This window comes from Pogona vitticeps, chromosome ZW-PAR, assembly GCF_051106095.1.
Source record: "Pogona vitticeps strain Pit_001003342236 chromosome ZW-PAR, PviZW2.1, whole genome shotgun sequence".
In the NCBI taxonomy this organism is placed as follows: domain Eukaryota; kingdom Metazoa; phylum Chordata; class Lepidosauria; order Squamata; family Agamidae; genus Pogona; species Pogona vitticeps.
The window spans coordinates 10736039-10759288 of NC_135800.1; the positions used below are offsets into that span (position 1 = coordinate 10736039).

Consider the following 23250-nt stretch of genomic DNA (forward strand, 5'->3'; position numbering starts at 1 on the left):
GAGGTGATGGGACCAGTGGCCATGATCTTAATTTTTTTGATGTTGAGTTTCAGACCATTTTTTGCGCTCTCCTCTTTCACCCTCATTAAGAGGTTCTTTAATTCCTCCTCACTTTCTGCCACAGTGCTGGCTAAATACGAGGGGGTGATAAAAGCAGATTTCTTAAGAAAGTTATATTTTCCCTAACTCGCCAACATGGTCCTGTAGTTCAAGGTCCCATTCTGTACCCTTAACTTCACTGCTTTGAGGGCATCCTTGAGACCCATGGCTATAAGGAGGATCCCAACGTGGGAGAAAGCGAAGCGGAAAGGAGGAGGGAAGGCCAAGCCCCATCTTGACCGGTTCCCCTCCTTGGGAAACCCGGAAAGTCAGAACAAGATTTATACGGCTATCCTCATGGCGGAACCCGGGCACATTCCCTCTTCTCTGAGATCCGCTGTGGGTGAGACTTTTATTTTGGTAGCCGCTCCGGGCCGGGCTAGGAGTCCCAGTGGCCACGAGGTGGCAGCAGAACCTTGCTCTCCATCGCCTGCAAAAGGTTGGGCCGGGTGGTGGCCTAATTCTGATGGTGGGAAGCCTTCAAGGCCTTCCTTGCCTCTGGCTTTCCTGTTTCTCCAAAGGTCCCCAAGGCTGGTTGGTGGTCCCCACCTCCGCTCCTGGAATCCCGGCCTCTCCAGAACTGGAGGAAAAACACGGAAAGACTCCAGGCTGCCTCTCGGCCGCGTCCAAGAAGCTACGCGGAGAAACATGCCTCGTGATCGCCAGCAATGCTACAGAACTTGAAATGGAGCTTCCTTTCGTATTCCACCGGCTGAGCGGTGCTTGGAGAGCCGAAGATGAAGCTTGTGTACCCATGCGTGCTGCAGGGGATCGAGGGATGAGCTGGGACTCAGGAGGCCTGGGTTCAAATCCCTGGCCAAGTCAGGGAAACTTGCTTGGGGTGTGGAACTGGTGAAACCACTCCATAAATATCTCACCTGCCTTGCAATCCTCATTATAATCACTACTGTTGTTTCCCCCAAAATGACAGGGTCTTATATTAATTTTTGCTCCAAAAAAACATATTAGGGCTTATTTTCAGGGGATGTTTTATTTTACAGTCCTGTCATCCTCTTCTGCTTGCTGCAACATGGCGGAGGGGGGGGGGTTTCACTTCACTGGGGCTTATTTTGGGGGCAGGGCTTCTATAACGAGCCTCCTGAAAAATCCTATTAGGGCTTATTTTTCAGGTTAGGTCTTATTTTTGGGGAAACAGGGTAACAATAACAACGATGCAGTTTCCTTAGCTTGGATGTTAATCTGGCACTGGATGTACCTCGTTAGAAGTATTCAAAGCAGGCAAAGTGTAGAACAGGTGGGGAAAACGAGGGGTTCCAGATCTTGCTGGATTCCAACTCCCAGCATGCCTCACCCCGTGGTAATGCTGGCCGAGGCTGATGGGAGATGGAGTCCGACAACATCTCAAGGACCAAAAGTTGCCTACATTGATTGATTGCAGAAGGAACCATTGTCGTTGTTCATGGCTCTGTAAAGCTATAAGGGGCCACGGGTGGCAGTCCTGTCCAGCTGGGCTTCTGTTGACTGCTTTTCTTGGTCGCCCATGACCTGAAGCCATCCTGGCTAAGGGATCCTGAGCTTTTTTTAAAAAAGGAGATCTACCCATCTCTACCTAAACTGTCCATTCGTTTTTGCTTATAAACAAGGACCCTCTTCAACTGCCTTTCAGCTTTTCATGGGGTGCAGTATGGGGGAAGAGGACTGACAGAACATGCGTCTCGTTTTGGAAATAGCGGTCCTCTGCTGGGAAGTATCTTCTGCCTGGAGAGCTGTCCAAGGATGCTTCCCCCCCCCCTTTTTTTGAACCAGTTGTCTATTAAAACTGACTTCAACCAGTCCCTGCTGTCAGTCTGACCTACCTCACAAGGCTGTTGTGAAGTAGGTGGGACTGAGCTCCCTCACAATAACCCTGTTGGGGAAAGGGAGATACGCGGCGTGTCTGTTGCTGTCAGAAGACAGATGGGAGGAAAAAAATGTAACTAAATCTCATCTCTCCTGGAGTTTAAGACGTTGGCTGAAATTCTGTTGCTCAGCCTAGTAAATTGCACTAGAGTAGGCCCATTGAATCAATGGGGATTGGTGAGTCACCTCCTCTGTACGTTCCACTGATTCCATGGGCCTGCTCCAGTGAGGACTTACTCCTGGACTTCAGGCAACGCGTAGATATGTTGAAACAACATCTCCATTGATGGTAGCCACAACTAGAGTAGACCAAATGGCAACTCCACACCTATATAAAACGCCCCGTGGATTCAGTGGGTCTACTCTGCCGAAAAGACCAAATGGATCGGGGCCATTGATTCCATGGGTCTGCTCCAGTGGGAGTCACTCCTTATGGCCCCACACATTCAACTTCGTTGGATCTGCTCGCTCCACCCACTCTTCAGTCTTCCAGGTATCACAGGTCTCCAAGTTTTTAGTTTTTTAGTTGCAACAGATGAACAAACATCCAGGAAACTCCCATCGCTTGGCAAGCATGATGCCCCACATTTATTTTCGCCGTGCGCCTCCGGAAGAGAAAGATCACCAGCCTGAAGGAAGAACAGTTGGTGAAATAACTCTGTTCCTCTGACTGGAGGCAAGTGGGGGGAGAATGGAAAAGCGATGTCCTTATGTCCCGATTAATAGATTTAATTATTAGTTAATTAACAATGAGGTTCCGTCCAAAGCGTTGTTTGCAGAGGAAGAGAATTGTCATTCACCCACAAACTGTTCTTCGGATAAATACAATTGAAATTGCTCCGGCTCTGTCTTGATGAATTCTTGGTTTGGGGTTGTCAGTCCAGCTTCAGAGCGATATGAACATTGGCAATGTTTTTTTTCCCCCCTGAATTTAATTATTAGTAAAGAAATCTTTATTTTATTTCTTCTCTTCAAGCATTTCTAGGGTGATATTAATTATTCGTATAACAGCTGTTTTATGAAATGGGTGGCTCATCAGCACTGTCCCAAAAGATTGGTCAAATTTGTTCGTTTTCTTTGATCTGTATTTGCTAGAAATAAACCATTAATGAGCCATCCAGTCTAGCCGCCCTAGAGTGGTCGTATTGACCAGATAGGCCGGGTACAAATAGAATAAATAGAATAAATAAATAGATCTGGTGAGAATTTCCCCCCCCCGCCGCCCCGCCCACTTTCCCGGGCATTCCCGGGGCTCTTCTGTACGGAAAAGGCGGCTCTACGGGCGCCGCCATGACAGCCTCCGGGCGCTCAGTGAGCGGCGCCATGGCGCTGTCGGCTGGGCGCATGCGCACTCCTGCCCCCTCCCACCCGCCGAATGAATGAAAGGGGCGGGGCCAGCAAGTGGGCGGGCCGCGCGCCGGGGAGCCTGGAGGGGAGGGGAAGAAAGGGGGCGGAGCTTCCGCTCCGGGGCTGCTCCGGCCATGGCCACAGTGGAGGGTGAGGTGAGTGCGAGCGAGCGAGCGAGAGCGCCGGCCGCGTCCACCTCCTCTTTGAGGCGCGGGGGGCGGCAGCGGCAGCGGCGCGGGAACGAGGAGGCGAAGCGGAGGGGGGGCCCGCCAATGGTACCTTCCGGGACGGCGCTGCCTTCCCGCCGGGCGCTCCCCGGCAGCGCCTCCTCCCTCAGACCTCGCCACCACCACCCCCGCCGGCGCCATGGTACAACCCAAGCCCTCCATCGGAAAGACTGGCGCCGGGCCGCTCCCATTGTGTGGAGCGGGGGGGGAAGGAGGAGAGGGCGGAAAAAGGAGCCCGGGAACCTGTATAACGAGGCGCCTCTTGGCTAGAACGCCGGCAGGGGGCGGGTGACATCCAGGTTCCGGGGCTTGACCTTTTTATTTCCCCCTCTTGAAATAAGCCATGAGGGTTATCCAGCGCGCCGGGTTCGGGGAGGCGGGCGGCTGCCAGCCAAGGCCCAGCGGGGCGCTTGCGCCATGCTCGCTCCGGGGCTCGGCCTGGGAAGGGGGCGTGGCCTGGGAGGGGAGGAAGAGGGGCCCGCCTTTCCTGATTCAGCGCGCGGGGCCCTCCAGGCGCCATCCAGGTTCCGGGGCCGCCGCCCCCCCCGCCCACCTTCCTGTCCTCCCCCCCTCCCCCCCCCCCGCAAGGAAATGAGGGGAATAAAAACGAGCCATTTTTCTGGGCAAGGAGGTCGGCCCACAAAGCAGGTTTCTTTATCTGGGGGAGGGGGGCGCTTTATAACTACGTATTATTATTGTTTTTTTCTTTTTAAAGAGCATTGTGGAACAACAACCAAAGTTAATCATTTTTTTTTCCAAAAAAATCAATTTTAAATTTAATTAATTTTTTTCCAAATTAAAATTATCGCTTTTCGAAAAATTGCTCATGCCTTCCAGAGGCAGGAGTGTTCTCTCCTCTTTTTTTTTTTAAAGACACCTCATACACGGAACAAAAAACACACACATTTAAGTACTGTTTTAAATTATAGGTGTTAAATTTTTTTTAAATGGCGCATTTGTTCCAGATGCAGACGTGGCTTTTGAGAGGCCTCGCACGATGAGCCCAAAAGATTTAAAATGTAATTTTTTAAAAATAATAATAACGTAATCCTTTTAGGATTAAAAATTGCTGCCTTTTGCTCCCCTTGGCCTTTCAATGGGAATCTTAGCATCATCCTCATCACCACCATCGTCGTGGTGGAAAAAACCATGCGCTCTGCCGTCCGTCCCACAAAATCCCATTCCACAGGACTGAATAAGAGCCGAGCAAGGCAGAAAGATGGGCGCCAGGACCTGACCCGATTTATTGCAAAATATGGGGCGCGCTTTGAGCCCTCTTTTCCCACTTCTGTTTCCAGTGGTGGTGGGAAACATACAGTGGTGCCTCGCTAGGCGGTGATAATCCGTTCCACTGAAATCGCTGTTTAGTGAAATCATCGTCTAGCGAAAAGCATTTTCCCCATTGGAATGCATTGAAACCTGTTTAATGTGTTCCAATGGGGAAGAATCGTCGTCTGGCGAAGATTGGCCATAGGAAAGCCGCTTTGCGAACCGCCGATCAGCTGTTTAAATAATAATAATAATAATAATAATAATAATAATAATAATAATAATAATAATAATAATAATAATAATAATAATAATAATAATAATAATAATAATAATAATAATAATAATATAATTTATTGTCATTGTAAGTATATCGCTGTCTTGCGAAGCTTAGGTCCCAAAAACAACCGTTTTGCGAGCGCGGAGGGAGCTGTCAAAATCGTCGTCTAGCGAAAATTCGTTTGTGAAGCAGGGACCAAACATTGTCCAGCGAAATTCCCCCATAGGAATCACTGTTTTGCGAAACCCTATAGTGATCGCAAAAAGCCAATGTCTAGCAAAAAACTGTCATGCCGGGTAACCGTCTAGCAAGGCACCACTGTATAGTTTCTAGCTTTCCCACTCAATGGCAGAAGAACTTGAGCCGGATTGGATGGTGTCCAGTGGAATTTTCATCCTTTCTCTCCTGGAAGTAGCTGTTCGGTTTATTATTTATTAAGAAATGTTTTTTTAAGCTGCCTCTTAACAGTGGGGTTTGCAGGGCCCAGCAAGCCAAAAGCCGATTTTAAAAAAAACCCACCGGAAAGCCTGACAGCGAAGGAAACTCTTCTGGTACCAGAACCGAAACCACCGACGGTAGCCACAGTCCAGGAGCCGCCGAAGCATAGGCTGGCAGGCTGGATAAAACGCACTCCCCGGTCACCATAATTGGCTGTGCCGCGGCGGAAGGGGGGTTTTGTCTGAAGGCGCCGCCTGTCGTTTGGAGCGTGGCCCGAGTCAGGAGGGTGGCGCCTGTGGCGTGAGGCCGGCGTGGCTCCCCTACAGCCTCCTGGGTACGTGGCAGAGACACCAAGGGCTAAGCGGGAATGGCATTTCCCTTCCCTGCTCCACAGCAGGCCACGCAAGCCCCATGGGGAGGGTACGGGATACCCCATGCGTGCCGGGCTGCTCCAGGTGGTGGGGGGAAGGGATGCCCTTGGAAGAGAACGGCCCTTTCCGGGCAGAGCAAGGTTTGCTCGGGTTTTAATCATTGCAAGCCGTAGGCGATGACGGCACGTTTTTTGGATTTGTTGGCTTTGTGTTTATTTTTTGCGTTGCAGCCATTGGAAAAGAGGCATGGCGTCCCGGGGAAGAGAGGACAGACACGCTTCTTCTGAGCCCTTGGAATCTGCCGTTGTTTAACGTACTTGCATCGAACAATTGCGTAATTTCGTGAGAGAAACAGACAGATAAGGAACAGTTGCTCTCCTGCTCTCAGGTCCTGGAGTACTTGCTCCTCAGAATTCAAACTCGGGACCTCCTTCAAATAAAGCAGATGCACTGCCTCTTCTTCCTAATTAACAGGCCATCCTTTTTTTTGTTCTCTCCCCCCCCCCCAAGTTTCTCAGTCTGCTCAAAGGACTGTAGCAGGAGAGGACCTGTTGCGACCTCTGTCAGCTGTGGCTGGGCTGCGGCTCCCATCAGCCCTGGCGAGGATGGCCGGTGGGGAGGAATGCTGGGCTATGTAGTTCCGCTGCATAGGGAGGCTGCACTTTCCCCTTCCTGGAATCCCAGGAAGTCATTTGTCATCCATTCCTCTTTTATGCTCATGAGATGTCATACGTGATACCTTTAAGTGCTTGGTGGCAGGACGGCCTAGTTAGGCAGAAAAAAAAATTGAATGTGGAGAGCAAAGACTCGAGTGCGAAGGGCTGAATTCATGCCTGCCTTCTGGTCCCCCCCTCCCCCGTGAAATGTGTTTGGTGAAAAGGTTGTGCTTGCAGGTCTGTGAAGGTTGTTGTTGCAGCTCTTGTGATGGTGGAGGAAAATGGAGGGCAGATCACCCGGGCATGACTCTCACCACCTTGTGTGTGTGTGTGTGTGGGGGGTTATGTATAAATATAGAGGACACAGCCTTGGCGCGTCTTATGTCTGAAGAAGTGGGTTTTGGTCCCACTGGAATAGGTTGATCACTTGGAGTGCCTTTTCTCTCTCTCTGCCCTTTTGGGACAAACGGAGAGGACCTCCTCTCTAGAGATGGGACTGGAATCCTGAAAATGTAAAGCCCTGCCCCTTTCGGTCGGTCTATAGAAACAGCCCGAAGGCTGTTGGTGGAGACGTACAAAGTGCAGAGGAAAGAGATCTTCAAGCCCTGGAGGGAGATGTTGGCTAGACTGGGATTATATTGGGGGAAATGGCTTGTTCTGCTCCGCGAGGACTCGTGTCGGTGTTTTAACTTGTCTCTTGCACACAAGAGTGGATTTGAAGGTTCAAGAGATATTGGATTTATTTATTTATTATTTATTTATTTATTTGATTTATATCCCGCCCATCTGATTGAAGGAATAGACAAAGCTGACGTTGGGGTTTCCATCCCATGTGGTTGCGAGGCCTGTGACGGCTACGGGCACATAGCCTTTGGGGGATTTTATGGTTTTTTTAAATGGCTACTAGTGTAGGCGGAATAACTCACATTTTAATGTTCATCAGCTGCTGAAATAGAGATGATTTCATCTTAGCAATTGGGATCGGCTTATACCCGATCCCCTTGCCCCGTTGGGAAAGTCAAGCAAGGAACTGGAAAAAGAAAAGAGATTCAGAATTAGAGGAAAAGAGACTCTGAGGGGGAGTGAACAATAAATAAATTTAAAGTGTGGCTTTGACCCACAACTTACATGGGCAGCTTCCTAGTTCCATTCTTTTGAGGTGTGTGTGTGTGTCTTTGGGTAGCTTTGCTCAACTTTCTGGTTTTTATGTGGGAAAGGATTTGTTTGGGCTGTGGGGTTTAAAGGCGTCACATCTATGAGCTAAGCTGTCCATGCAGGCTTCTAGAGAGGACTGCCGCCATGCCACTGCTAATTATTAATTGATTGCCTTTTCGTTCTACAGCATTCAAAGAGGGATCTGTAGTGATCAGTCTTCCAAGGATATGCTTTCTACGAGAGGTTTGCTCTCTTATCTGATGCCTTGATGATAAACCCGAGGTTCATAATAGGGCCTTGTGGAGGTTTATAGGGTTGTCATCAATCGGAAATGTCATGGGATGTACCAGCAACTGCTCACAGGTGAGACTATTGCAGTGGTTCCCAACCTTGAGTCCAAGATGTTCTTCCAATAAAACTCCCAGGCGTCTTCAGCACTAGCTGTGCTGGCCAGGATTTCTAGGCATTTTAGTCCAAGAACCTCTGGGGACCCACGGTTAGGAAGCACTGGGCTATGGAGAAGAATAAAAGGACAAAATCACGCCGTTTGTGTAGCTCTTTCCCAGGTGTCTGGCGTCTTTTGCAAGTTTCTGGCTGATGTCCTTGAAAGCTCGGAGAATCATTCACTTCTCTTGGTATCCGACGTTGCGTTTCTCACAGAGACTTAGCTGCAAGGCTGATCAGTTGTATGGATAGGGCATCAGGCTCAAGACAGGTCTGAGTTTGTGTGTGTGTGTGTGTCTAAATCAAGACCCAGCAAACAGTCATTTCCTCTTCCTGCAGCAGTTCCCCGTGGGTGTTGACTTCATTAAGGTAACAACAGCCAAGAGGAGTGCAATGATTAGATTGAGATACGAATCGTGGAGCACCAGAAGACAGGTTTTGCACAGAGTTGTCCTTCCATGGGTGGAAAGCAACTTCTGTTTGTGGAGTGACAGCTCTGTCGTTTGCAGGAGAAGATGAAATTTAAAGGCATCATGCTGAAGGTGCAAGAGTCTGAATAACTTGATTGTGTAAGAAGCAGCTTAAGATCTGCCTTAATAGAACATTAATTACACCTCTGAGCTGCCTCCACTAAAAGGTCTTACAGAAGCGTTTGGGAACAATCTTAATAGTTATTTTCCTTCCTTTCGTTCTATTATGTTTTCACCTGTTCGCGTGAAAGAAGTGAAACACTCTTCAGGCTGAATTTAGAAATAATATAAAACCATGGTTAGGTGTTATGTCAGTTCGCAAACCATAGTTTACATGGGGCTGCCAAGTCACGATAGTGAACCCCGAAACAAAGCTGGTTTACAATTTGATGTTATTGTACGTTTGTTTCAATGCCTTTATTTCGAAAAGGATATTGAAAGGTTGTATAGAAAAGAGACACAGACTCAGTATATTGCAGAGTAAATAAGCTGTAACATAACTATGAATGGAGTTACTGATACTAAATTTAAGCTAGGAGTGTTTTCTTGTTTTGTCTGAATTATGTTACGAGTTCTCAGACGATTGCCCGAGCAAATTTAGGAGGCATCCTTTTGAACCTTTTGTTCATTGCAAGAGCTTCCTTTCTTCTGCGGATCTGAACCCAGCTGTCCTGAGTCCTGATCCGATGTTCTGCCCACTATGCCACACTGTCTCTCTCCTGCGCTGTTCCCTCTCTAAGCTGCTATCCCCGGAAACTTAGGTCAAATGAAAGTTTTTTTTTTAAATCTTGGAGGTGCCGCTGGGCCCTTTGAGAAGACAAAGAGAAACTCAAGACTGGAAAACAATCCAAGTGGCCAGTATGGGGAGGTTCAGCTTACTGGTAAAAAAAAAAAAGCGGGGAGTGGGGAATCTGCACAGAGAAAAAGTCATATGTGCATATGTTTAGACTTAGAGGAAAAATAAGGATGTATTTTGTGAAAGCACATCATGAGTTTTGACGACTGGGCTTTCAAAGCCTGGAAGGGTTAACCCAGAGGATGATGACCGTGAGGAGCAGAGGCTCACCTATCTTGAAAATGAGGTTCCTTCCCATCAGCAACCTTCAATTAGGCGTCATTCCATGAAATGGATGGGGGTGGGGGTGGGGGTGGGGGAAAAACGACCTGGAAGGAGCATGCTCAAATGGAAGAGTAATCCTTCCCAGAGAGGGCTGGCGTGCGGTCTTTCCTCCCTCCCGCAGTTTTGTCTGCAGTAAACAACGGCTCACCATGCAGAATGAGCTGGGAAAAATGGCTGGAGAGGTGCGTAGTGGACCTGCGCTCGTGGTCTCTGTGATTTTTGCTTTCAACGTGGAAGGCTCCAGCCCGGTTTCCTGCGTCTTCTCCTCCTCTTCCTCCCGTCCTATTCAAAAGTAGACAGCTGAGAGAGGAGCAGAGCCAAAGGGTGACCTTCACAGGGCGTCTGTTTTAATCTAGGCCAGCATAATCCTATTTTAAAGGAAGGCCACGCTCTTGTGGCAGAGCGGATGTACTTTCTAGAAGTACGAGGATGTGTAGGAACTAGGGCCGTGTCAAAGACAAACAGGAATCAGAAATACTCTTGGGAAGAGAGTAAACCTCCTTGGACACAGTGGGGTTTTATGTCCAAGGAAACTGTAAACACTGTCCGTAGGAATCCAAGGTGATGTTTATTGAGGGTGATCTGTTTGGGGGAATTGATTCTACTGGATCTTCTTAATTCCTTATTGTAATCCCATACAATTGTGGGTTACAACAGAAAAGACATGGGCCTGCGTTTCTTCCGGCGCGCTTGACGGATGAATGAAGGGTGTTCACCGAGGCTGCTGCAAAAATAATCCGTTTTTTGCTCATGTTTAAAAAGACATGATTACTTGATTGGGGAGCAGTCGGGAGAGGGAGGGGAATCCAGAGCTCCTGAACATACTGGCAGGTCCGTGGAATCAAATGGATTTAAATCACGGTTTTTATCCACCCTGCATGGGATCTATCCCTTTAGGTGGGGCAGGCTTTAAAAGTGAGCATCAGGTGCATGAAGATAAAAAAGACAGAGGTTTTCATATGCTCCAGATTTCCTTAGGGGAAGCGCCATCTCTTCCGGTATTGATCTGCAATACGTCACGATCCGTGCACTGAGGTTTTGCAAATGCCTTGTTAAAACTTGGCCTCCCTCACTGGGCTTGCTTTTTGCATTCCTTCACTTACTTTGCAGGTGAGTCCCTTCAGTTGCCGGCGTGTGCCTCTCATCTTGGAGCATGCATGCTTTTGTGTGCCCGTGCGTACAGGGAATGCGTCGTGCCCACCTTGCAGGCTTACGGGATGGCTCGAAGAACGCATCAGGCCCGGGCTGGTCCCTGGCCTTTCCCCAGTCCAGTCTGTTTTGGTGTGAGATCCTTGTTGGGTCTTCAATAAAGCTGGAGGGGCCGTGGCATTGGGATTATGGCGATGGCATGAAGCAAATGAGGGAGAGGGAGAAGAGAGACTTTGGCAGTGTGCGGATGCAGAGGGGGCATCGCCAGGGTCTCCTGTCATTTCGCTGTTCGGCTGATGGAGGGTGGAAGTGTTCGGTCTCACTTCTGACCTTGTCTGAGCAGCTGGGTCTGTAGGCTCGCCCCTGGGAGATGGGCGCAAACGGGCTCTCGTTCCTGGTCCTTCGTAACAGCCAGGTTCCCCATCCACCCTAAATTAGGCTGGCAGAATGAAATCCGGGGTGGGTCTCTGTGCGAGAGGACAGTGAACTCCGTTCTGGTCCTGAAAAACAAGAGAGCCCTTCATGCCTTAGACCTGCCATTTTGCGTCCGACCCCCAGTTGGTAGGTTGTGGGTTTCTGTAAGGGAGGAAGCAGCTGTGAGATGGGTCTGTCTACCTGGTCAGGTTTACTTTCGGTCAAGGTCAGACGAAAGAAAAAGGGCTTTTCCGCCTCCCTCCTCCAAGCAAAAACCAACCAATATGCAAGTTTAAGGTTGTTTTGCACAAGTTATCCTCGTTCCTGGCAGCAAAGGCGAAGTCGTGGGTAAATCCACCATGAGGGATTTTTATCTGGGTAAAACAAAATGAGTCCCATCAGGAGAGGGTGAGAAACCAGAAATTCTCAGTCAGATTATTTGGAGAAGTTGGAAGACAAAGGGAGGGTATAGCTTAACTCCAGACCTTGTGGCAGTGGTTCCCAACCTTGGGTCTCCCCAAGGGCTGGTGTTTTTGGAAAATGAGCCTTTTTGCTTCACCCTGGCATGTATGATCGTGTTTTTTTAATACTGCTTTGTAATGTGTTTGTATTCTCTTTGATGTGTCACATCCCATAATTTCTGCCTCCTGGCAGATGATGCCAATAATGACTGAGATCCTGTTGTTCAATGTAGTAAACTTCGCGAGAGTAGCCCCATTGAGTCAGTGGGGGCTTGGTGAGTCATCTCAGTGAGTTCCACCGATTCCAAGAGGCCGAGTCTGGTTGAGTATTAGCGCTCGGTTTTCATTCAGCCGAGGGACTGACTCACGACATTCCCCACTGATTCATATGGGTCCACCCTGACCCTCGCTACTCTAAGCCACAGGATTTGAGCCACTGTCAGCAGACTTTCAAACGGTGGCTGAAATCCTGTCATAAGTAGCAACTCAAAGTCGCCTCCGTTGAATCTTAGTGGGGATTTGGTGAATCAACTCCTCTTGGGGGCCAGGGATTCAGTGGGCCTACTCTAGTAGTGATTTATTGGATTTCAGCCAATGTTTTTTTCTTTAAGAGTCATACCTGTTGATTGATTACCTATGCCAGTTGGGTTTGCTTTTGTTCCTTACCCAGTACATATTTTTATTGACTTTCTTGGAAATGAGGAGCAGCAGCAGAAATGCAACATGGCACTCCGGTGACGGTGCACGTTAAACATACCTTATAAACGAAACCATGTGTGCGGAGTTAAACAAAAGCAGATGCAGAGAGAGAAAAACAATACAGGTTTTTTTTCCAGCGGGACTGGATATGCCAAACAATTTTGTAATTTTAACAAATAATGCAGAAACGATGGTTCACTAAACAGCCCACAATCTTCATGAATCAATTAAACCAATCAGTGAGATGTGGTAAATACATAAATATCCTGCTGTAGCTCTTGAGTCGGCTGAATATAGAAAAGATTATTTTAAAGCTAACAATGCCTGTTATTGAACCATTTGAGTTTATTACTTCTGACTTACTTGAAACATTTGTCTCTTTCAAAACCTCCCTGTATTTGGGTAGAAATATTTTTGTGCAGTTATTCTAACTTAGTCCAGTTTACACATTTCAGTTCTTCTGAAATAGCTATTCCTCAGCATTACTTGAGGGCAAAATAGCTTTCTTACAGGTGAGAACTAAAAAATCCCTAAGGTTTTGCTCTTGCCAAGTGACAGTATGAGAGATGTTGTGGTGATAGCCACAAAATAAAGTACTGTACTGTACTGTATTTTCACGTTCCCTGCATCTTTCGTAGCCTGGCTATGATTGTGACGGCCAGAATATTCTCGGACGCGTCTTCCAAAATGGTAGACTTTTCCAATTTTTGAAATCAGGGTGGATTTAGATCACAATTTACATTTTTTAAAAAATTTAAACCATTATTTAAATTGATCTTTTAATAATTGTTTTTTATCCACTCTGTCTGAAATAACTTGCGTCCAAAGGAAGTAGCACTGGGAAATCTAGACCCAGCTTCCAAGACACAGGAAGTGAATATTAATTCCTCTAATATTCTTACTGTAAGAGGTGAATGTTAGTTAATTCTCCCTCTCTCTTTCTCTCTCTCTTTCAAAAAAAAAAAAAAAAATTCTGGGTAGGAACGAACACTGCAAGATGCTATGGTGATGGTTGGGGATTTCTTTCTGAGTGAGAACAGCTGGTTTTGCAAGATGATTATCTTCAGAAGGAAGGATAATGGGTTGGTACAAACAACAAAGGAGAAAAGGAAATAGCAAACAAATTCGGTGGTACCTCCTTAGCAGTCTTCACTTGGCTAATAAGGACCATTAGAGGGCCTTAGCTTTTTCTTCAGTTCCTTAACTCTTTAGGCTGCTCATTATGCAGTGGAGGGTAATGTCAAATCCTTGCATTATTGCTCTAAGGATGGTAATTATGTGTGATGATAAGCTAGGAAGTTGTGTGGGAGAGGGCTTCACTCCCCCTCTAAAACCCTGCCTCTTAAGCTTTAGAGACGTTGCCTTCCTTGTTGATGGTTTTACTTTGCTCTCCTTCCAAAAAGTCCGTGTTTCTTCTCTCTTTCCTATGCTCAGAGTTTAATCGTCTTGTCTCGTAGCACTACCGCTAAACCCTTCTGGAAGGAAATTTGTCAGGAAAAGTTTGGATCTTGTAGGCTTTACTCTCCCAGCCAGTTCGCTCCCTGCCTGCTTCTCGAAGGTTTTACAGTACAGTATATGATGGTGTAGAATATTTTACTTTAAAAGGTGTAGAAATAAGCATGCGGTGTGCTCGATCCACCTCTGCGGGAAGTTCCTCTTAGGTAACAGCATCTGAGGGCCAGAATTTGATTCCTTGCGTACACCAGGATAAGTCGAACGGTGTATGACTTGGTTGGAACAGGATGAGGAATAGGACCCATTAACTAGTGGCACCTACAACCCATAAACTCGTGCTGGCTTTAGGTAGCCAGATACCTACACCTAAATGCCTCTGGGTTTAGGTCTCTGGCGGTGGTGCCGGAGGTTGTACCCCCTGGGAGAAGAGTCTTCCCTACCTGGAAGGCCCTGGAGGGGGTTGCCATAAGTCAGCATTGACTGGATGACCTATAATGATGATGACGACAATTAGCTAGGGGCAATGAGACACTTAGGATGTATGCTGTTTGACTTGATGCTGTCATCTTCAGTCATAGGATGCTCCTCCATATCTTCCAGGGTTTATACAGTGGTGCCCCGCATTACGATGTTAATTTGTTCCAGCGAAAACGCTGTAGAATGAAAACATCGCAAAGCGAAATTAAAAAGCCCACAGAAACGCATTAAAACCCGATTAATGCATTCCAATGGGCTTGAAACTCACCGTCCAGCAAAGATCCTCCATAGCGTGGCCATTTTCGCTGCCCGTGCAGCAAGGAATCCGTCCCAGAAAACAGTAGGCGGCCATTTTTTTTACCCAGCGGCCATTTTGAAACCGCCGATCAGCTGTAGGAAAATTGTCGTTTTGCGAGAATCGGTTCCCAAAGCAGGGAACCAATCATCGCAAAGCGAAAAAAACCCCATAGGAAACATCGTTTTGCGATCACTTTTGCGATTGCAAAAACTTCATCGTTATGCCATTTCATCGTAAAACAGAGCGCTCGTCTTGCGAGGCACCACTGTATAGAGATTCTGGGAGTGAAAGAGAGGAACTTTTCCAAACTCTTCCCCGAAACAATTTGGGGCACCTTTTGAGTCCATTGATTTTTCTGTCAATGTTGGCCTCGCCAAGATGGCTCTGAAGGAGAGGAAGGTTGTCCTCAACAGTTTAAAACAGATAACCTTGATGCTTCAAATTGATTACAAAACAAAGAGCAAGGGTCTTCTTAAGTGGAGGACAGCGTCAGCTCCCATCTCATCTGGATTTTGTGGAAATAACTTGCAAATGGATCCCAGATTTTGCTCTGGTTTTCTTCACTGGAAGCACCGAAAAATCTGGAAGGATCCACGGATGAAGATAATATTTTTCCTGACATTTCTCTCTCAGTTTTTATGTGGTGAGCTCATCTCCTCCCCAGTTAATCCTTGCAAAAAGGTTGGAAGGGTGAGTTTCGTGACCAACTGGGGATTTGAACCAAGGTCTCCCCAGTCTTCTTCTGGAACTCTAAACCAAGGTTTCTAGGAGTTGCCGTCCAAAAACACCTGGGTTACCTAAGCTTGGGAACTGCTGCTCTAAAACCATTCTGGCATATCCTTTGAGCATGGGAGGGGAAATGGTATCTCTGCCCCCACCTAAGCAACATTACCCTAAAAATCCTTCCATAAAAACTGAAATGCTCTGCAGTTTACAAACTCCTCTAAGCTGATTAATTTGTTGCTTCAGTAATCCTCTCCTCCACATGAAAGAATGGCCTGCTTCTTTTTCAGAAAACCGTCCGCCCTTTGGATGCTGTTTGGGGGCGGGGGTCGGACCGGCTGGAACGATGGGAGTGGAAAGTTGAAAGCCTTCTCTTTGCTGCTTGGAAGGGATTCGGATTCCAGGAGACGGAGTCTTAAGCGGGTCGAAGGGGACCCATTGATCTCTTTGCGTCCATAGGCGAAGGACAGATGGGCGGCTTGGGTTGAGCCCATTGTGATAGGATTGGATCTTCTGAAAGCAGGCTTTTGAAGGAAGCAGGGGTTGGCAGAAAATAAATTTTTCAAAACGGTACGGTTCAAAGATGCAGGCGTTCAGAAAACCCAACCAAAAGTTGTTTTCTGAACTGGCCATCTCTGAAGTTTGAGGAGATCCAAAGGACCTTGTTCCCTTGGACTTGCGAGCGAATGGTTAGGGGTCTGATTGCAGGTTGGAGCGGTGGTTCTGAACCTCGGGTAACCCTGTCGCTCTTGGACCGAAACTCGCGGAACTAATGGCTGAGAACGTAACAAGTCCATAGGCATAACGGGGGTGTGTGCTGCTGGAGACCACCTTGTGCCTTCCATCAGAGGTGGGCGAAGTCTTCCCAAAGAGGGTTGGATTGCAAAGTCCATCAACCCCATCTAACGCAGCCAATGATAAGGGACCCTGGCGCTTGGGACCGATGCTGTTTGGTGAGCTTCTGCTTGGTTGCTCTTTATGAGGGTAGAATAAGGTGGCTACTCTGAAGGCTTTGTAGTGGATGAGCCTCTCCTAAACTCACAGTCTCGCGTCTCGCCGCGGGTAAAGCAGGGCAGCCAAATGGAAAAGACCAAGGGAGGCTGTTGCCCCATTAATCTTGGCACACAAACTAGGTTTCCAGCTGGTGTCGTTGACGTCCGGCTGCTAGGGACTGGAGTTTTGGGTCTCTTGGACCCCGAATCCTGGGAGTTCTCGGTCATCCTGGGAATTCTGCCTGACAGGCGGGCAACTCCATGTGGCTCACCTGGAAGAAGGGCCTCAGCTGTGGGCGGGGTGGAGGTGGCGGAGGTTGAGGCCCGGTTAGGCCTAGTTCTGCCCCAGGTCCCCGCTCCTGGCCCTATGCTAGTGGGGAACCTCCATTCTGAACAAGAAGCTGGGCAGCGTCTTGGTCAGCCTTCTCCCAGGTGAGCCACAGTTGGGGTCTGTAAAGTTTCTCTCTGCCGGGGTGAGCCCCCACAATGGAGAATGATGGGGTGTGTAGTTCCAGACGTCCAGAAGCCTGAGAATGCAGCCCTGTGTTTTTGTCTGTGTGTGTCTGTGTGCAAAACAGAGCCTGCCTTTACACAGCTGTTGAAGGAAGACCTTCTGCTTGGCTTTTGCTTCTAACTCAGGTTGTTCATTTTTTGGGGAGGGGGGCCTGCCAGATACACCAGCCAAGATCCTGTTGATGTTTGCCGAAGGTTTGTATCACTCACCACTGCTACCGATTGCAGTTGTTGGACTGGAGTGCGCCTGGATTGTGCCATGAGACGCCACGGCCAGGCCCGTAACCGAGACATGGCACCACATGGACTGACAGCCGTTCTGGGCAGCTGGTTATGCAGACTTTATGGAAGCAGCGGTTGGGTTTTGGGCAATAGGTTTCTTGTTTCCAGTTTGTGGCAGGCGCTGAAATGCTAAGGATCAGACTTTCAGAGAGGGGAGGAGATGTCAGGAAGAACAACCTTCAGAACACGGCCAAAGAACCTGAAAAACCCACAACAACCACCAAAAAATGAAGGTGGCTTGTTGAAAAATGGCACCTACCTAGAGAGAATAATAATGAATCAAGTCAAGTTTCAGCCTCTTCTTTCTTACCTTAAGCTCTCCGTGTCCCCATTCTGCTTTTAAAGAATTAGAAATCTGCGTTGTCATAGAAACAGGAGAAGTTGATGCATGTATCCAAATTTAGGCGCTGTTCTTTATAAAAAAATCTAACTATTTATCCATAAACACACAAACCACTCCATGTCACAGAGAAAGCCTGACGACAACCACAATGATGTGGATAAAAAAAATTTGCAAGTTGACTAATGTGGCTTACATTTCCTTCCTTCCTTCCTTCCTTCCTTCCTTCCTTCCTTCCTTCCTTCCTTCCTTCCTTCCTTCCTTCCTTCCTTCCTTCCTTCCATTCATCATCAGCTCCTTCCTTCCTTCTATTCATCATCAGCTCCTTCCTTCCTTCCTTCCTTCCTTCCTTCCTTCCTTCCTACCTACCTACCTACCTACCTACCTACCTACCTTCCTTCCTTCCTTCCTTCCTTCCTTCCTTCCTTCCTTCCTTCCTTCCTTCCTTCCTTCCTTCCTTCCTTCCTTCCTTCCTTCCTTCCTTCCTTCCTTCCATTCATCATCAGCTCCTTCCTTCCTTCTATTCATCATCAGCTCCTTCCTTCCTTCCTTCCTTCCTTCCTTCCTTCCTTCCTTCCTACCTACCTACCTACCTACCTACCTACCTACCTACCTACCTACCTACCTACCTACCTACCTACCTACCTACCTACCTACCTACCTTCCAAACCATGATTTCCCCTTTTATTATGCTCTACGCTGCCCTCATACCATCAAGCGGTCTTGACTTTCTCTTTTAAATGCCATCAAAATGTATTTGAAGCGTCCTAAACTGTCACTGATAATTGCACAAGCTTGTTATAATGATAAAAACAGAGAACTGGGCACAGCAGGGGGAAGTTAATTTTGTGACGGGGGATTTGTAGGGCATTTTACAATGTGGTTTAGATTTTTTTCCCCCTCAGAGTTGGGAAGGACACAAGATGGAAGGTGTATACATAGTGAGGTCATGGGATTTCCTTCCTTCCTTTTTCTGCTGCCTTTGTTGTCATTTTTTTGCACACAGAAAAGGTGAGGTTGATGAATACTGGGGGCAAATACCCGTTGTTTGGACAATTTTCTCTATGCGACTGAGTGGGGTGATAGTCTGATGAGAGGTTCTAGGGAACTCAAGAAGTTGCCTATTTTGCAGTTATTCTAATGAAGGTATTGCCTTAACATTTATTCCAGTCGTGTCCGACTCTAGGGTGTGGTGCCCATTCCCATCTCCAAGCCGTAGAGCCAGCGTTTGTCCGAAGACAGTACCCGTGGTCACATGGCCAGCGTGACTAGACATGGGACACCGCGACCTTCCCACCGTGGTGGTACCTATTTATCTTCTTGCATTTTTACATGCTTTCAAACTTCTAGGTTGGCAGGAGCTGGGACAAGCGACGCGTGGATTCGATCTCACGACTGCTGGTCTTCCGACCTTGCAGCCCAGAGGCTTCTGCGTTTAACATGCCGCGCCACCACGTCCCTTAAGGATGGTAAAGGATACCTCAAATTGGTTTTCTTCATTAATCCGTTTACACAGATTATGCACATAAATAAAACTATATACAATGGTGCCTCGCTTAACGAGCACCCCGGTTAACGACAAAATCGCATAGCGATTTGGTTTTTGCGATTGCAAAAACGATTGCTTTGCGATGTTTTGAATGGGAAAAAATCGCTTTGCGATGATCGGTAAGCTGTTTCGCTTACCGATTTTCGCATAGCGATGTTTTCCCAACTGCTGATCGGCGGTTCCAAAATGGCCGCCGGGTAAAAAATATGGCCGCCTGCTGTGTTTTGGGATGGATTCCTCGCAGCGAAAATGGCCGCTCTATGGAGGATTTTCCGCTTAAAGGTAACTTTTTTCCCCATAGGAATGCATTGAAGGAGTTTCAGCGCATTCCTATGGGCTTTTAAAAATCGCTTAGCGATGTTTTCGGTTAGCGGCGATTTTTGCTGCATTGATTAACATCGCTAAGCGAGGCACCACTGTATATATAGAGAGTTGCTAATTGTTCCTAATTGCAGTGGGGAAATCTTTAACACGGGTTCTTCAGAAAGCACCAGGTATAGGTGTCCGGATGGCACAAAGATGAAGGATTTTATATATGATATATATTTAAATCATTCATCATTGTGCCATCTAGGCACCTATACCTGGTGCTTTCTGAAGAACCTGTGTTAAAGATTTCCCCACTGCAGTTAGGAACAAAAAGGAAAAAAGGAACAGAGCAAGCTATCATGGGAAAGGCGTGCAGGGACTGGCGTGGGAGGAATATGCGATTATTTCAATTATCTATCCTTCTCTTGGTGTCTTGGAGTTTGACAAAAGTTAAGCACATAATGTATTATAGGTGAAAACAAGCTGGGTGTGATATATGAACCAGTCCCGTGTTTTAAGAGGATCAATGGAAATCCTGCATTATTTTGAGTGTTGGAGAAAAGTACAAAAAGTTTGACTCAGATAACGGGCTTTTCCGTGTTCTTTTCAAGAGAGTTAAAAAAAGTAAAGTGAAAGTAAGAATAGAGCTCACGACTTAACGGGGCCTGTAAATCCCTTTGGTTATTCACTGGCATCTAAAGAGAGGCCAAAACCTCTTGCTGTTGTAATTATATAAGTTAGTAAAGTTCTAAGTTTTATGCAGCCAGGTGGGGAGAGAAGGTTCTTCCAGTGGAGAAAATACAACATGATTTTTCTTCAGTCTGGCCTAATGCATGGTGGTAGAAGTGTTTTAGCTTTTGCCTGTTAATCAACCTGTTATCACAGTGACATATTGGCGAGCCCAAAAGGGCTCTGAAATGCTCTCTTTCTCTCTCTAACTGTTGCTTCCATCGATAGCCAGAAGTGTTTTGGAGAGATGCATGTGTCTATTACAAAGCATTTATTTATCAGAACAGGGTTTGCTTTGACGTTTGTCTGCCCCCTCCTTTTCTGCTCAGTTCTGCTGAGCTTTGCTCTAAGGCAGACCTGGGCAAAGTGCGGCCCGAGGGCCACATATGGCCCGCGAGCCACTCCTGTCCGGCCCACGGACAGTTTTGAACATCAAAACCATTTACAGCTTTTTGTCTAAAGTTGACCAGTTGCTTATCTTTAACATACCGCAGAAAAACTTCTTTAGTATATGTGAAGATTAACAAGTTTAAAATAAAAACAATCATAACATCACTGTTTCATTTTATTTTAAAGTAAAGTTCATTCGGCCCCCAAACACAGTTCATATTTTTCGTGTGGCCCCCACCTTTAGAAATTAATTGCCCACCCCTGCTCTAACGTTATGTTATGCAGAGTAAAAATGTGACTCATTTCAGGACTTCTTGTGTAGCTTCAGGCTGCGAGATGCTCCACCCACACAACGAGGTGCCACCTACTTTATTTGATGGTCCTGCTGCGTCAAAGGGCCTCACTTAGAGGAGACACGGATGCCATCTCTAGAAGCAGTACGTCCTTAAGAGGAGAAGGGGGTCTGTTGACCCTAATGGGAGGTTGCCCCAGTATGCCAGGCATCCAGCAAACCAGATTTTGTGTTGTTAACTGGTCAGTTAGTTAAGAAGTGGAAGGCCTTCCTTTGCCATCTGACGCCATCACCACCCTGGCCACATAGCACTGAAAGATGTGCATGCCTGGAGGGATAATGTTTCAGTAAATGGAAATCTATGCTTGCGTAGCTTTTCCCCCAGGGAGGAGCAGCAAAGTGGGAAGAAGCTGCAGGACTTTCACCCAGAAGGGTAGCACCACCCCTCCCCGGGCTTCTCTGACAGCAGGCAGAACTTCCCACTTGTCAGATTTATGACCCACTGGAGCCGTAGGACAAAAGGTACAGTTAGAATCACAGGATTTTACCAGTGACGATAAAAATGGAAAACAGGGGTGGGGTGAATATGAAGTGAGAACTGTTGGGGCAGAAAAAAACTTAAAAAACCAAGATAACTTCCCGTAGAGTTGTGCATATACACCTGTATGTATGGCCTGTTGTTGCTGTTGTTATGTGCATCTAGTCACCCCCAACTTATGGCTACCTCCAGTAAGTCCTGTCTTCAAACTGCCCGGCTCATTCTTGGAAACTCAAGCCAGTGGCTTCCTTGAGGGAGCCAACCCATCTCATCTTTGGCCTTCCTCTTTACCCAGCATGATGGTCTGTCTCCTCCTGGGAATCTTGCTGTCTCCTTATGTGAATGAAGGTAGTGACCTAGAGGCAGATTTTGGGGTCAGAGTAGATCTCTAAATGAAAAGGTAAACAGAGGATGCTGGATGTGTGGGGGGGAAAGTTCGGGATAACGATGAAGGGGATTGAAAATAAAGCGGCCAACGTTATCAGTTGCCTCCTGCTTGAAAAATCGGGATGGCCACCCTCGTTCTCCTCGCCAGAGGAGCACCCCAAAGTTTTTAAAAATGATGGTGGCGGTGGCTTTCTCATTCCTTTTACAAAAGTGAGTAAGGTCAGTGTACGGAAGACGGATGAAGTCAGGACATGTTGCAGTGCAAATGGTTGGAGAGAACGTTGCGGTCTCGCCTGGGTCGCTCGCTGTCATGAAAGCCGTCTTTCGTGGCTGCACCATTTATTGGTCTCCGCACCCTGCATGAATGAATGATTACTGGGTACCTAGAGAGGCAGCTTATATACCAATATATAGTGGTGCCTCGCTTAGCGATGTTAATTGGTTAAAAAAAAAACATTGCTATGGGAAAACATCACTAAGGAATGCATTGAAAACCGGATAATCCGTTTCAGTGGGAATGGATTACCGTCCTTAAGCGAAAATCGCCATAGGAAACATCGCTAAGCGAAACGCGGTTCCCCCATTGGAATGCATTGAATAGGTTTCAGTGCATTTCAGTGGTTTTGACAGGTCCGTTTTCGCTATTTTTAAAGTGTCTTAAAATGTTCAAAAACTGTTTAAAATGCTTGGAATCGTTAGTGCACCTTGTAAAACCTTTGCAAACTTAATTTGGCTTTGTTCTGAGTCTTCGTTAATTTTTGGTGAATTTCCCCCCCCCCCCCCATTGGAATGCATTGAACTGTAGGGGAACAATCCTGGCTTCTTCTTCCTTTTTTGATGCTACCATTCTTCTTCCACTCAGCAGGTTTGATAGCTCCTTCTAAAAACTGAGTCCTGATGAATCACTCGCGCGTATAATAATATGACGGACAGTCTGTGGCTGCTCCCAGAGACTCTGGAACTCCCTGCCCCTGGAGGCCCGCCTGGCCCCCTCTCGGCTGTTCTTCCTTGAGCGGGCCAAGACCTTCCTCTTCAGGCAGGCTTTCTCTGAGTAGGATTTTTGTAAAATGGCTTGTTCTGCCTTTGAAGGTGTTTTTGACGCTGCTTCTGCTGCCTGTTTCTTAGAGTGGTGTTGGCTTGATTCTTTTTATTATTTGTATATGTGGGGTTTTTTTAGCTTTTAAATATTGTATTTTAATGGTGTAAGCCTTGGTTGGGTCCTTTTTAAGCAGAAAGGCAGGCAAACCTATTTAAACCAAATAAATGTGTATGCTTGAAGCAGTATTCCCAGGTCACCGTAAACAACAGAACGTTTGGCTGGTGTTTTCTTGACTTGTCCACCGAAGACAACAGAAGATATTGTTTTGGAGTCTCTCTCACGCACACACATGTGTGCACGCGCACACATACACATGCACAGACACACACCAGTTTTGGGTTTGGATTATCTCAGCGTGGCAGGTATGAACAATTTACTCCTTACTTTCTCCATATCTTTGAATCATCATCCATATCGT

General features: G+C 47.1%; 1 protein-coding gene across 2 annotated transcripts in view; it reads left to right on the forward strand.

Moving 5' to 3' along the window:
• The first annotated feature begins 3379 nt into the window (after positions 1-3379).
• EHMT1 (euchromatic histone lysine methyltransferase 1) overlaps positions 3380-23250 on the forward strand; it is a 114590-nt gene continuing 94719 nt past the window's right edge. Inside the window, exon 1 of one of the 2 annotated variants that reach the window (XM_072984980.2) lies at positions 3380-3461. In XM_072984980.2, coding sequence (XP_072841081.2) covers positions 3441-3461 — 21 coding nt within the window. In that variant the 5' untranslated portion in view covers positions 3380-3440. The remainder of the gene's footprint in view (positions 3462-23250) is intronic. The other variant, XM_072984982.2, reaches the window with a different exon arrangement.